The sequence below is a fragment of the Falco cherrug genome, chromosome 5, assembly GCF_023634085.1.
Source record: "Falco cherrug isolate bFalChe1 chromosome 5, bFalChe1.pri, whole genome shotgun sequence".
NCBI lineage: Eukaryota > Metazoa > Chordata > Aves > Falconiformes > Falconidae > Falco > Falco cherrug.
Window position 1 is genome coordinate 57609435 of NC_073701.1, and position 14072 is coordinate 57623506.

Below are 14072 nucleotides of genomic sequence, written 5' to 3' on the forward strand. Positions count from 1 at the left end.
GCAAACACAGCCTCTCTATATAGCCTGGGAACGATTTGAGATTCCCCACCCTTTCTATTTGGAGGAAATCACCACTGCCAGGCCACAACAATGCAGACAAACACCAATGCCTACAGCCTGCCTGACTCAGGTAAACACAGGGTTTCCTGACGCGATGGAAACCACTGGGCACTTCTTTCAAGTCATTCTTCTTACACAGTGTCAGATATGAGTGTTTAAATAGTCAGCACTTCCTCAGTGAAATACTTGTTCTTCTGGCCAGTTAGGCTGGGGTAAGTTCTCTATGTTTTCAGGAATAATCTTTTTTAATGTAGGCTTCTGGACGCTTCACTTGAACAGTCTAGTGCAAAATGGCACCTGGTTTGGAAATATATCTTGGGATATTTTACAGGACCAACCTGCTTCTTGCATACAGCTTTCTTAAAAACTGTTAGATTTTAAGTTCATGTTAGAAGCCCAAACTCAGAGTGACAAAGAGCCAAGCAGTGGTCAAGGGCAGAAGAAGAAAGAGTATGTCTACGAGTCCATATTTAAATGAAGCAGTGAGGTTGAGCCCTGGGAACACACTCAGGATCTTGGTCCCTTGATCACCCAGCATGGGAACTTTGCCTGAGTAAACTGTGTTTCTCTGTAATCACGTGCACCTGAGTTTGGAGATCAGGGGTGTAAGTGGAACAGAGGCAATATGGCCCTGGTGCTTACGTGGCAAGGTGCTAAGGCTTGGTTGAGGCACCTATGTGGAGCTGGGAATTGTTTACTGAGTCTAGCAGTTTGGACTCAAGAAAAAAGTAAACCTCCTTTATGTCTGTCTCTCTCTTGTCCACAAGCCCTATAAACCACTTTAACATTCAGCCTTCCAGAACAGAGCTTTGTGTTGGTCCTCTGCACAGGAGAGTGATTTTTGTTCCTAATGTCTGGCAATCACAAGTATGGACTCTGGCGCTATCAAGGAAAGCCTGGCAACAATTTACATGAATACTAAATAAAGCTATTAAAGATGTAGTTAGGAATCCATCCAAAAGTAACAGAATGTATAACAGGCAGTTAGAGGGTCATTAGCAATTAAAAAGCAATTGTCATCTCTACTTGGTACTAAGGTAAAGGGCCATGCATTTCCATTCTGGCTAGGTCCCTCCATGGTATTGGCAGTTGGGAGCCCAAACTGTATTTCTGGGATGGTCCAGAAGATTTCTAGTATCTGGAATGGCTTAAAAAACTGCTAACTTCAACCATGTCAGAAAACCTCTAATCATAACACTAATCATCCATTCTTTATATACCAGAAAGTAACAAGAAGTACAGAGGTGACCAACAGATAAATAAGTTAATAATTTCTTAAAAAATTATGAACCCAACAGCACAGATCTAGAAAATGGAGTTCCTTTTTGTCTTTTTTTTTAATACATCTCTTATGATGCCTGAATGCCAAGAAGGCCAGTAGCATCCTGGCTTGTATCCAAAACAGCGTGGCCAGCAGGACGAGGGCAGTGATTGTCCCCCTGTACTGGGCACTGGTGAGGCTGCACCTTGAATACTGGGTTCAGTTTTGGGCCCCTCACTGCAAGAAGGACATTACGGTGCTGGAGCGTGTCCAGAGACGGGCAACGAGGCTGGTGAGGGGTCCGGAGCACAAGTCTGATAAGGAGCAGCTGAGGGAACTGGGGTGGTTTAGCCCAGAGGAAAGGAGGCTCAGGGGCACCTTGTCACTCTTTACAACTACCCGAAAGCATGTTGTAGCCAGGTGGGGATCAGTTTCCTCTCCTAGGTTACAAGCAATAAGATGTGAAGAAATAGCCTCATATTATGCCAGGGAGGTTTAGATAGAATATAAGAAAAAAATTCTTCACCAAAATGGCTGTCAATTATTGAAACGGGCTGCCCAGGGAAGTGGTTGAGCCACCGTCCCTGGAAGTATTTATAAGATGTGTAGATGTGGCACCTGGGGACATGGTGTAGTGGTGGACTTGGCAGTGCTAGGTTAACGGTTGGACCTGATGATCTTAAAGGTCTTTTCCAAACTAAATAATTCTATGATTCCATGATTGCTCTGCAATTGCAGTTGGTATATTTGGCTGCCCCAACGTTACTTTTCACGTTGCCCATTACCAGATTGTTTAAAAGGCGGTTATCTGCTAAGTTTTTTTCTGCAGTATGCAGCCACAGAAATAATTTCTTAGTTTCACTAGTTGTCATACCTCATTTTTTTCTTTCAGCTTTGTGATCATAACAATAACAGGGCTGTCTTCTTGCCAAACCATCTGCCAGAAATCATTCACAGTATTGATCATGGGTCCCTGGGTTGCAATGAAAGCCTTCTCTTTACCTCCATACCCCTGGTTTAGAAACAGACACAAAAGCATTTACTTTAAATTCATGTGGTAAACCAAAATTGCAGGTGAATGTTCTAAAAGAGCAGAAAACTTAATCTGGAATTAAAAAAAAAAAAAAGTTATTTAAACAGAAAGCAGTTATGACTAACAGTAGAGCAGATCAGAAAGTTTTCAGTAGAACAGTTTTTCCTCAGGAAACTACTGATTCAATGGACTGAAATGATCCTGAGAATACATCAATCCCTCTCAAATTTCTATGCTTACTTGGCTTCTTCTAGTTTACTCTGTTCTCCAAGTTGTTGGGGCTTTCCATTATCCAGTTGCACTTTAATTCATGATTCATATTGCTGCAGCGTTTACAAGGTAGTTTACAGTCAACATGCCACAGAAGACAAAAAACCCCCACCAACTATAAACCTCATTTCTTCAAAAATTAGCGACACAAAAAATGATTTAAAAATGCTCAAATGCTTGTGGAGTCAAAGACACTACTATGCATTCTTGCTAAGAGAGAAACGCCTTTATTGGACCTTATAGGAGGGACAGCATATCAGTATAGGGAGCTCTGAGAATGCAAATGTATAGGAGGTCAAAGAAAGGTCAGGCAAACAGCAGGGAAGCAGAGAAAAGGGAAAAAGCAAGAAAATAGGAAAAAACCCAAAAGACCACGTTATTTTTCAGGTGAGAAGGAGAACTTGTGCATTTGTGCAGTGACAGGGTGCCCAACAATAATGCAGATCAGGAGAGCCTGGCAGTGTCTGAAGGGGATGAGTGAATCAAGAATAACTGGAGGTGGTGCAGGAGCCTTTGGCTGTAGGTCTTCCTTTTGAATGCCTTTCTCCCTCACAGCTGTTATTCATTGCATAAACCAATAGGATAGATCCTCAGCTGGTATAAACAGTTCTCCTACTCGGCAATCTGCCTGAGCATGCTTTGTCTGAGACAGGTCTGTCAGATTCCCAGCAAGCCCAATGATATTGCATACATGGATGTGAAATTGCATTGCATTGCTGGGTTGTATTTTTTCTGCAGTTTCTGACAGTTCAACTGGTGTTAGTAGCAGGAGAAATCAACATACATTGGTCTGAAGGGTGATGGTATAGGGAAATGGGAGACCTCAGAGGACTCAAAACATGGCCTGGCTGACAGAAGAATTGCTCTCAAAAAATAACTGCTTTGTCTAGTTATATGATAATGCCTTCCATACAGAACACTGAAAGCATTGCATGTAAAGTGAGGCAGGGTAAGGGGCATGGGGATGTGCATGTATGTATTCATGCACTGTTATTTAAATAAGCAACATTACCCTAGAGGTCTAGGGCCAAATTTCAGTTGCACTATTACATTTATTCCAGCTGAGGATTTGCTATGTAACTAATCAAAGCATTTAATTTTCCAGGTAGAGGACTACACTCCTAAAATATGACTGAAGTAGTTTCTTAGTAGCTTATTCAGCATATACTGTGCCATGAGTTCAAGGCTCTCTGTGGGTGGTTCGGCAAGGATTATAACATAGCTGACACAGAAATAACGCTTTCCAACAGGGTTCATGCTGGTAAAGTCTTTGTATCATGTAATCATTCAATATAGGGAGTAAAATGTGAATGAGTATGTGTGCTGCTTCACATGTGCATCTTTAACACATCTGTTTATGCTCCTTTTCACAAACTTGTTACAGTATTTAAAAAATTATTTAATTGGTGGTTTCCGGACTATCAATTGGTATAGTTCTGCATTAAAAAAACCCATCACCACTGAACTTGTTTATGGATAACATGACTGCAATAAGCAACCATACAGCTTATAGCGCTGTTGATTCTGATTTTGTCTTTACCAAAATACCAGTATTTCTGTCACTGCGAGAAGATAACCCTCTTTTCCTTACTGTAAGGCAGCAGTACAAGATTAAACAGTAAATACTGAAATGAACAGAGAGTAATACGTGTGTTTCTTAATTTTTTTTATAAACTATTTGCTAAATTGCTTTCTTGCTGCCACCATTTTAGTACATTCATGGCTATGTGGGCTTTGGTACAAACAGCTCATGAAACTATTTCTATCACACCTACGTAGAAAAAAAGGTTAGGAATTATCAATGAAGATGGGTAGGAATAAAATGAGTGGCATGTTGGCAAAATCAGGTATTCACGTGGAAAATCAAATATTGTCTCAAAAGCACATGAAGGGTGTACATTTACTTACCCTAATGTAGTTAGCATTTATGTAGGTACTCAAGGAGTCAGATGGATTTTTTGGTTTCAAATACACTCTGCTTAGAGGATCTAAGAGCACAAGGAAGATGGAAATTGAAAAGAAAACCCGTAATTAGAAGATTTCTATAAAGAATCAGAGACTTGCTGAAGAAAATAATCTACTATTATTCAGGGTTGTCAAGCACTAAAACATTATGCATCAAATTCTTCCTTCTGCAAAGGATCATCACTTGTAACTAAGGTGCACCTATATTACACAGTGCTGGGCTGTGTAGAAGTATCTCAGCAAGCTGTGGGCATTGAAGCAACACTGTCAGGTCCAGACGATGTTCAGCAAGGTCTAGTCTGCCCGAGCTGTGTACCAAGCTGATCTGCCCAGACTGCCTCTGAAACCTGTGCCATATCATAGTATCATGCTACATAATTACACCAAGTCCTTTGGATTCAACTTTGATATCTTTGCCTGAAGTTGTACTGCTCCAATGACTCCAGCTGGATTTAAATTAAGAAAAGCTCCCTCTGCCTGGGATGAAATCAGCTATGTGTTTTTATACTAATTTAAGTTGACTGTAAGGGGCTGGACTAGGTAATTGATATCCCTCCCTTCAGTCCTGTGTTCTCATCTTACACAATTTGTGACCATTCATGTGTACTAGACTGGAGACAGGATGCCAAAATCCAGGAACAATCCCTTTCATGCTCTTCTTTCCTTCACTGTCTTGGCTGATCTAGAATGGAGTGAGGACCAGTTCTGTTGAGTGCAGAGCTGGAAGTTACTAAATCCCTCCTGCAAAGGAAGTTTTTGCTTGCTTATTTGTGATGATGTGATCACCATGTATCACCCTTTTGGAATTAAAGCCAGTAAATTCTCAATTACACAGTGTTGCAGAAAGGGATAAGGAGAAGGGGAGTGAGGTGCCTACGTTGTACCTGTCTAGGGGCACACTGACTTCTACACATCTTTTCTCAAAAAATATTCTACGGTTAACAAAGTTATATAGAAATATTTCTGTACTGAAAAATACCCAAACCCTTTTCTTCTGTCAATTTGTTTCTTTAATTAGAATCAGCAGCTTTTTGACAGTATACAGACACCTATTGGTTTGGAAATAGTCTCTGGATAACCACTTTGTTGAGTGTAATCTAGGCAACGTGTTCAAAGATACATATGTGGATTGCTGAACTGAGAGTGCTAAGAAAACACTATTATGTGGCCCTGCTATTTATACAAGGAATATATAATAGATGTACATATGCTGTATCAAAACCTAGTATTTTCAGAGTTGCATTTGGATTTCTTTTGTGACTTTTCATTCTGTTCCTAAGAACAAGATAAAACCTTTGCAAATCAAAGGAAGAACGATGTTCCCAAACATACTTTATGTCCTTTTCCCACTGGAGGTCACAGGAGCTTCTTGGACAGGACTGGAGCCTTTGGAGAAGCCAGGCTGGTGTTTTGAAAGTATGTTTCTTAAAATGTGCAAATGAATGCATGACTTCTAGTTCAAAGTCTGTCCATGGAAGTCTTGTCCTCTGCATTAATAGCACTACGTGGACCCTAGTTAGCTTGTGTAAAAATCTCTTTGTACTAGCTTTCCCAGCTTTTCCACTTAGAGCTTTTTTTTCCCCCTTAACAATATGAGGACAGGAAACCTCTCATTCCTTTTCAGCACAGAGTGATTATTAGCCATTTCCACAAATGCCTCAAGCTATGCGGCCTTGAAAAAACACCCACTTCCTCTAGCTCACACAATGCCTCTGATTCTGGTGTAGCTTGACCCCTACCTTAAAAAACCTCTTCCAAGCAGACTCAACATCCATGCCTTGCTCCTCTGTTAGTGAGGAACAGCTAAATCAGTTTCACAATTTCTGAGACCGCCTTCCAACTCCAATCAATGAAACAAGCATTGCTTCTGAATGGGAATCTGATAAATTAACAGTCCTGATCAGTTACGAAATAGGTAAGTGCTGTAAACTCAGCTCTGAAATGAGGAAAACCTGAGTGCCACCAAAGATCCAGAGCCACGAAGCAATCGTCAAACACAAATGGAAGTAATTAGCTTCCTCCTGAATGATAAATACCTTGGAGGGAATCATCTTTTCCTAAAGGGAGGCAAAGTCTAAGAGTCTGAAGCTACAGCAGAAAGACATGGATGATGGTTCCAAGGCTGAATTCAGTGATGTTTGTAAAATATCTTGAAATGCAGCAGAACTGTTAATCCCTTATAATTGCTAACAAAAAATGTGTCCTGCAATTTTGACTAAGGCAAAATTGCCACTGTTTTCTTCCAAGTATCTAGGAAGTCTGGAATAGCTCTCCCATTGAAGTAGAAGAAGCTTCCTCTAACTCTATCTTTCATAAATTAGTATTAGCCTGATTTTGCCCGGCTGGAGGAATAGGAATATGAGGGTGTTACAGGGGCTTGTAGCTTGCTCCCATGAGAGTGCCTGGCGCAGCGAACAAGCGAGGCTATGCAGTGGCACCTCTGGATAGCCTCCTCCACTGCCATCGATACTAAAGGTTCATCCACTCCATGAGCACCACTCCATCATGAAGACATCAGTCTCTGTCCCATTGCAAAGGCTGTATTTGTTGCATGGTGGGTATGATGTGCTGTGGTCGGGTTTTTTTCTTCCATTTTGACAGCTACTATGTTCTGAATTCTTTAGGGCATGGGCATGTTTACATTTGTAGCATTTTCAGGATAAGTGATTCGCTACTCCTAGTCCAGGTCTAGTTGCCTTTCTAACAGAAGGACTGAAAAACTGTGAGAAGGGCTGTCCTTAAGGTATTTCTGTTTTGTGAGCAGGAAAGGAAGACAAAGATTTTGTGAGGCAGACTGCTCTCACACTTGCAGCCCAAAACATCATAAATCTTTTGGATATTGAAACATTTTGAAATTCATCCACCTCTGTTTTGCCTGATTTTGCTTGCAGTCCATAAACGAATTATGGATACCGGTGTTATTTGGTAAACACTGTACCACTGAACGTGGAAAAGTCATTCCAGACTGCATTCCCAATCTCTGCCAGGTGGCGAATAGGCTATTAGACTTGCAAATAATACAACTGCCTCTGAAGACCTCATGTATGAAACACCTGCAAACTATGCATCATTTTTTAATCTCATCTGAATAATTTCTTCCCACTTTCAATATAATCCAGGATTTCTCAATGGAAAACTTAACAGATTTATTATGGTGAGTGCTTCTGCATTTTAAAACATGCTTCAGCATTCCAAAATAAAGTTTCATTCATGCGAAGGGAGTCTTTCTTACCTACTAAAAATAAGGTCTGCCTAATATCTATTTACATTTTTAACTCCGCAGTCTAACACAGATCAATTAGAATACTGGCTATTTACAAATATTATAGATGTTACAATACTGGTGACCACAACTAGGACACATTTTGTCAGCTCACTGGATATGCAAAAATGGTTTGATAAACTCTTGTTGAATTCCATTAAGATTAAACAGGGTTTTTTTCCCTTCTGCTTTGTAAATATGATCTTTTTCTTCAGTCTTTGAAAGCCTGCTTATGATCCTATTGCCTTCATTATGGAGCAGGACTGGAGTAAACGTGACCATTTGTAGTCAAGACTGTAGTGCAAGGGAGCTTGAAAATTCTCAACATCAAGGGAACAGTTTTTCAGCATCTGTCTACAAGCTTGCATAATAAAGTGCTTTGCTCATACGATTGAGATTTAACTTTCCCCTTGTCTTTAGCTGGAGTGCCAGAGTCAGTTTTAGCACAAGGACTTCAAGCAACAGCTTGTGGATTTGTGGGTCTGACTTGCCAAATGCTTTCTACCTTCATGTTACTGTGAATCTGTGAATCTGCTTTTCTGCCTGGAGTGTTTTCATGTAGGCTTTTGCCCTAAGGATACTCTTCAGAAAGGTGCCTCGGATGTGTTGCACACAGGCAGGTACCCACAGGACAGTATTACACCACTTGCTCCTTTGTAAGCAAGAGCCCACACATCCCCTGAAGCACCACAGGAATACTGCTTCTGATTTGAGGTGGAGAAGTGAGGTAGGAAGTGGAGAAGGTACAAGGCTTTGAAGCTGAGGTCCTGCTGCGGGGACACATAGCGGGGGCTGCAGAACACAAGCAGGCAAAGGCGGAGATGTGGAGTAAGGGAATGAGGAGGCAGCAGCAGAGCTGATGCCCTGCCACAAGGATGTGACTGCGGTGAGAGACTGGGAAATCTGTGTATGGGACTGGGAGCCTGCTCAGAGGGAGTGGGAGATGCTGTAGGTGGATGGCAGAGGGAATGCAGCTGGAGACAGGGAGCAGGGTTTAACAGGACCAGTGGGTGGGGTCACAGTCAGGAGGAAGGATGGAGAAACGGTGATTTTAAGGAACTGTTTAGCCACTTGCCTCTGATCCCACACTGTCCCCTCATTAGTTGTATTAGCATATTATTACAAATCAAGTAACACTTTAAAAACTTAAAAAGGCATCCCAGTGTTTGCACAGAAGCATTGCCTATGTTATATTGCAACTGAAACATCTTTCATAGAAATGTAACATTTCCTGCACTTTGTAGTCTTTCCATACAGAATAATTTTCATTAGGCATTCATTTTATTTCACATGAGTGTGTCTGGCTGGGTAGTATCTATTAACATGAATCTGCCCTCATATGCACCCCATCACAGAGTTAGCTCTTAGAAAATGAGAACATCCTCCACAGCCAGAGGGTGGAGCTGGCAGGACTGGGCATTTTTAGGAGATAATCCATCAGCTCAAACGTCACTTGTCACCACAGGTGCCCCAAATCAGGAGACGCACCCAGCGCTGGGAATGGAAAAGTTGATGTGCGCATACGAAGCAGTGGGTTGATATCATCTGAGCAGGAAACCAGGAGGGCTGTTCTATTTAATCATTCAAAATCATTTCCAAACCCTCTCAGACTGGGTGTGGGGTGTGCGAGTATTTATTGTGAGCATGTGCCTCAATCCCGAAAAAAACCTTCTTTGAAAAAGCCTGGTGCTAACACACAACAGACCTTTTGATTTCTGTCAAGGACAGTTACAAAGTGCCTGTCAGTGAGAAGCTGTGGTGCGCACCAGCAGTGTGCTTGGGCTGAAAATGTGCTGCGGAGTTAGTGGCACATGGAGTTAGTGGAGGTGAAAACAGAAAGGCATGCTGGTTCTCAAAGCTCATCAGCATCATCCACGGCCCAGCTGTTGTGTCCCAATTCAAAACACATGCCGCAGTGAAACAGGACTCATCGCATTTGCAAGGCATTGCTAAAGGTGAACCTGATGGTGGCTGGGGCAGCTTGGATGCGAGATGCTATGGAAAGGGAGGACTTCCAAAAATCTGCCTGTCAGGCGGAGGGAGGCTTGGCGATATCCTGGCTCCACTGCAGCTGATGGCAAAAGTCCTGCTGTCGTCAAAGGGGTCAGGATTTCACCCTCCGTGTACATCCTGTTGACACTGGGCCAGACTCTAAGGGATGCTGAATTTTCTGATTACTTTGTATGTAACTTGCATCAGTTATTTACTTTCTTTAATTCCCTTCAACATTCCTCGATTGCGCTCAGATGCACACAGCTATTGGTTGCAATAGATGAACTAACCTTAAAGACAATGGAAATTTTGCTGGGGGCTGAACAGAAGCGAGGACTCCACACGAGGTTCTTTCCCAGCTACGTATCACATTTCTGAGACTAGTCTAGAGGCTGAATGCCATGGGTTTTCATTAATTTGACAGCAAGGCCTTTGTATGATGTGAACACATTACAGTGCATTCAGGCTCACTGAGAAAAAACTTATTTAAAGTGCATGAATTTGTGTGACTTAACATATAACATAGGCCTACAAGGACATTATAGAGATGTTTAGAAAACAGATTTCTAGTTGATAAGATATGCTGTCATTTTTAAATTATTTTTCATTCCAAACCTAAGCAAAGGGATATATTTACATTCTTCTATGGGAGTGTCCTCAATCATTTTGAATCAGTGAACTTTTTCATTCTGGTGATGTCAAAATTTATAAAAGCTCAACTACTCATGTCTCTACTTCTGCGATGTATTTTGAAACTGAACACCAACAAAAATGATTAATAAAAGAGAAATGGAATAGGTCATTATCACACAGAGACAGAGACAGAGACAGAGACAGACAGACAGACACAGACACAGACACACAGACACACACACATGGTTATACAAACATTTGTGTTTCAGAGAACTGTGTATTTTGAAGGAAAACTATTCCACTGAAAAGTTTTCAATCACCTCTAATTGTAACAAAGCAATTCAGAAATATCACATTTGGGCCAATGAAAATACAGAAGCAGTATAGCAAAGCAGTAACGCGTTTACAGCACTAGAGTCAGCACTGTGTGAGAGTGGGTTTTTTATTAATGTAAATGGATTTCCACAAAGCCAGTTGACACACGGAGAATAAAAAACCATACCACCAGAGGACTTCTAAAGATGGAAGTCCACTACAAGAAAGGATAGGGTCTACTTGCTTTTTTTCAGACTGGGCCACTTATGTTGGAAAAGATCCTAAGCAGCTTGACCCAACCAGAGGAAATTCAGTGACTGCAAGATGGTTTGGGCTGTGATGGGGGCAACAGTCTAGGTCCTCTTATCCTGCAAATCAGGAGAGCTACTGCAAGGCATGGCAGACCTTTCTGCCCATCTGCCTGAGCTGTCCTCCAGAGAAAACCAGCATGCACCCGAGCTGCATTTCAGTACATGGTTGGGATGCTGCCAAAATGTGTACCTACTAAGGCATCCCGTCAGAGTTCTGCATTTGCCAGTCCTACAGCACTGGGCTTTTGTGACCTTTCAGTGTAGACTGTAAATACACTTAGGAGTAGTACACAATGTTCAAAGGTAAAGACAGGTAGATTTGCACAGCAATACGTTCTCAAAGCAGGACTAAATGACATAGTAGGAAACCATGGGCTAGCTCACTTACTTGGCAAAATTGTTTTATAGCGGTTTTTAGTTCCATGACTCGGGATGTCAATTTCTTTGGGATCCACAAAATTCATTGGTATTTCCTATAAAAAATAAATTAAATCAGATTGGTCTTTCCAAAGGAGCCATGCAGGAAATTATCACCAGAAGGCCATCTGCTGTTACACAACTGTCTTTTGACATCAAAGTTATTAAGAAAAAAGTGGTTCCCACCTCAAGCCTGTCAACACCCTTCCTTTAATAAACACAGGGAGCTGCATATTGAAGGGGTGACTTCCAAGGAACGCTTCCGATTAAGTATTAAAAGCAAAGTTTTTACAGGATTAGGAGAGAAGATAAAATCCACAATAGTTCTAGAAAAGTGGAGTTAAAGTGCAATACTGGAGCAGAAAAGTGCAACATTTTGCATAACTGAGGGAGGAACTTTAAAAATAATTAAATATTAATATATGGCAACCTTTTTTTTTTTAAATTTTGTGCAAAGCCCTTAACCATGTCAGTCAAAGACCTCCCTTGCTTTTTATAGAAACTACTGAAATGCAGTGCCTTAGTCTTTTGCATTCAGTGACTCAAAGGTGTAATAAAAATCTGAAGCTATTTCTCCTGATTCTCATTTTGATCTTTCAGTGACTGATCCACGTTGTCTTCTTCAAATATGCAGATATGCAAGCAACTAATGTGACAGTTTGCTTGAAGTTCCAAAAATATACAAAGGATAAACTCCTGAACAACTCAAAATTACTGTTTTTCAAATTGTCTGTCAGCATGAAAAGTAAAAATCCTCCAGTTTTTCACTGAACAAAATGTTTCACTTGGTCTAAGGGGGGAAAGAATAATTTTGATTTTGAGGTCCTGAAACATTGTTAAGTGTTCGTACAGTTGAATAAGAACAACCCTTTGAAAACGGCAAGATGAAACATGTAGGGGTTTTTTCCCCCTGATTGTGGGGGATGTTTTACTGTTCAAAACGATCTGGCAAAATCACATTAAAAAATGCTTCAGTTGACTCAAATCTTAATATTTTTTTTTACTAAATTTTTTTTGGCCACCATTCTTTAAATGATTGTAGGGTAAGCTGGAATTTGATCTTCAGTGAATGAATACTTCTACTCAAAAGCATAGTCATTACTAGAGATTTGAAAACATGGCTAGCCTGGGACATTTAGCCAAAGAGACAGAGGCATATTAAATATTTGTCTCTTACAGACACATAGGAATGTGAGGAGGGTCCTTTGACTTCATTACCGGAAAGTTTACTTAAGGATTTTCCTCCAAAATCAGCTGGTTTCTAACTCCCCAGGCGCAGGCTTGCCCAGGACTTTGGCACAGATGAGCTGCACGGCTGCTGTCCCTCAGACGCAGGCTCTGGTGCTGCCCAGCTTGGCTGGCTGCTGCGGGTGGTTTTTAGAGGAACACAGACGAGACCTCTAACAGCTTGCCAAGGAGGTACCCAACCAGCAGGCCTTTACACGGGTTCACCAAGCAGGGGAAGTTACCCTCTCACTTCTCTAGTTAAAGAGAAAGCAAATTTAAGTAAAATTGAGATGGGCCATAATGTACTGCTTTAATTCTTTTCTGCTTCCCAACTTGGCTTCTGGACATCTTACTACATGAAGCTGCAACTTCTGTGTTGGTTTTTATTTTCCTACCTTCTCTGCCTTATGCCCATGTGTTTGGTGGACTTTCTTTATTCTTCTTCTCTCCCTCACCCAGTTTCTTCGTCGAACTCTTGCTATTCAGCTGGTTCCTCAAAAGAATGACTTCTTGCCTCTCATTTCAGGCCAGCCAAAGTGTTGCTGCTAAGATACACCTTCCTTGCAGGTACTTCACGCAAACCTTTTTCAGCTCCCTCTTCTGCCATCCATACGATGCCTGTGCTAAGCACAAGATTTTCTCACTTATATGACTCCCTTCCTGCGTAGACTTCACCCCGGTTCCTTCAGGTCAAACCATCTCACCTCTGTCCTGCTTCTGATGCCCCTTCCTCCTCCAGGGACCTACAAAATGAGGTCCCACACAGTCCTCATGCCCAGCTCTGACTTTCACCCCTTCCCAGTGGTGACTGCTGTGAGATTCTTTCCCTTGACCCTTGGGCTCTGAATTTTCCTAACGGACTCTGGTAGGGGCTAGTGGCTGACCTAGAGCCTCCCTGGTTCAGTTCTGGTTTAGTACAACCACCACAGCGCATGGCCTTTAAAAGGCTTCCCTGCTGAACTATGTATCAGCTGAGAGAGCTGTACATTAACATGATCTATATCTGTCATCCGCAGAGGCCAGGAAAAGATGTGTGAGGAAGAGTCCTCTGCCTGCACAAGAAGGGACAGCAGTCAGCGGGGCTCTGCCAGCTGCCTGGCTGCCTCCCCACAATGCCTGCTGAAATTCTGAAGAAGTTCATCAGTTGGCAAGTTACTGACAGATGCAGAAATGCAACCTAGTTGAAAGCAGAAACATTTCTCTGGACCAACAAGGTCAATTAATAATATTAATCACTTGCATCCTGTAAACACTTTCTAGTTAGTGAGCTCCTCCCAGTAGTAAGTACTTGTGGGGCCAAGGGCACAGACAGAAATCTGACAATAC

At 41.7% G+C, this 14072-nt stretch overlaps 1 protein-coding gene across 3 annotated transcripts in view; it reads right to left on the minus strand.

Annotated features, from left to right (window-relative positions):
* The window catches only part of PTPRR (protein tyrosine phosphatase receptor type R), a 148351-nt gene that overhangs the window by 17794 nt on the left and 116485 nt on the right, over positions 1-14072 (minus strand). For all 3 annotated transcript variants that reach the window (XM_055712525.1, XM_055712523.1, XM_027811802.2), the window contains 3 exons: positions 11491-11575; positions 4533-4612; positions 2196-2333 (listed from right to left, as the gene is read on the minus strand). In XM_055712525.1, the coding sequence (XP_055568500.1) occupies positions 2196-2333; positions 4533-4612; positions 11491-11575 (303 nt within the window). The remainder of the gene's footprint in view (positions 1-2195; positions 2334-4532; positions 4613-11490; positions 11576-14072) is intronic.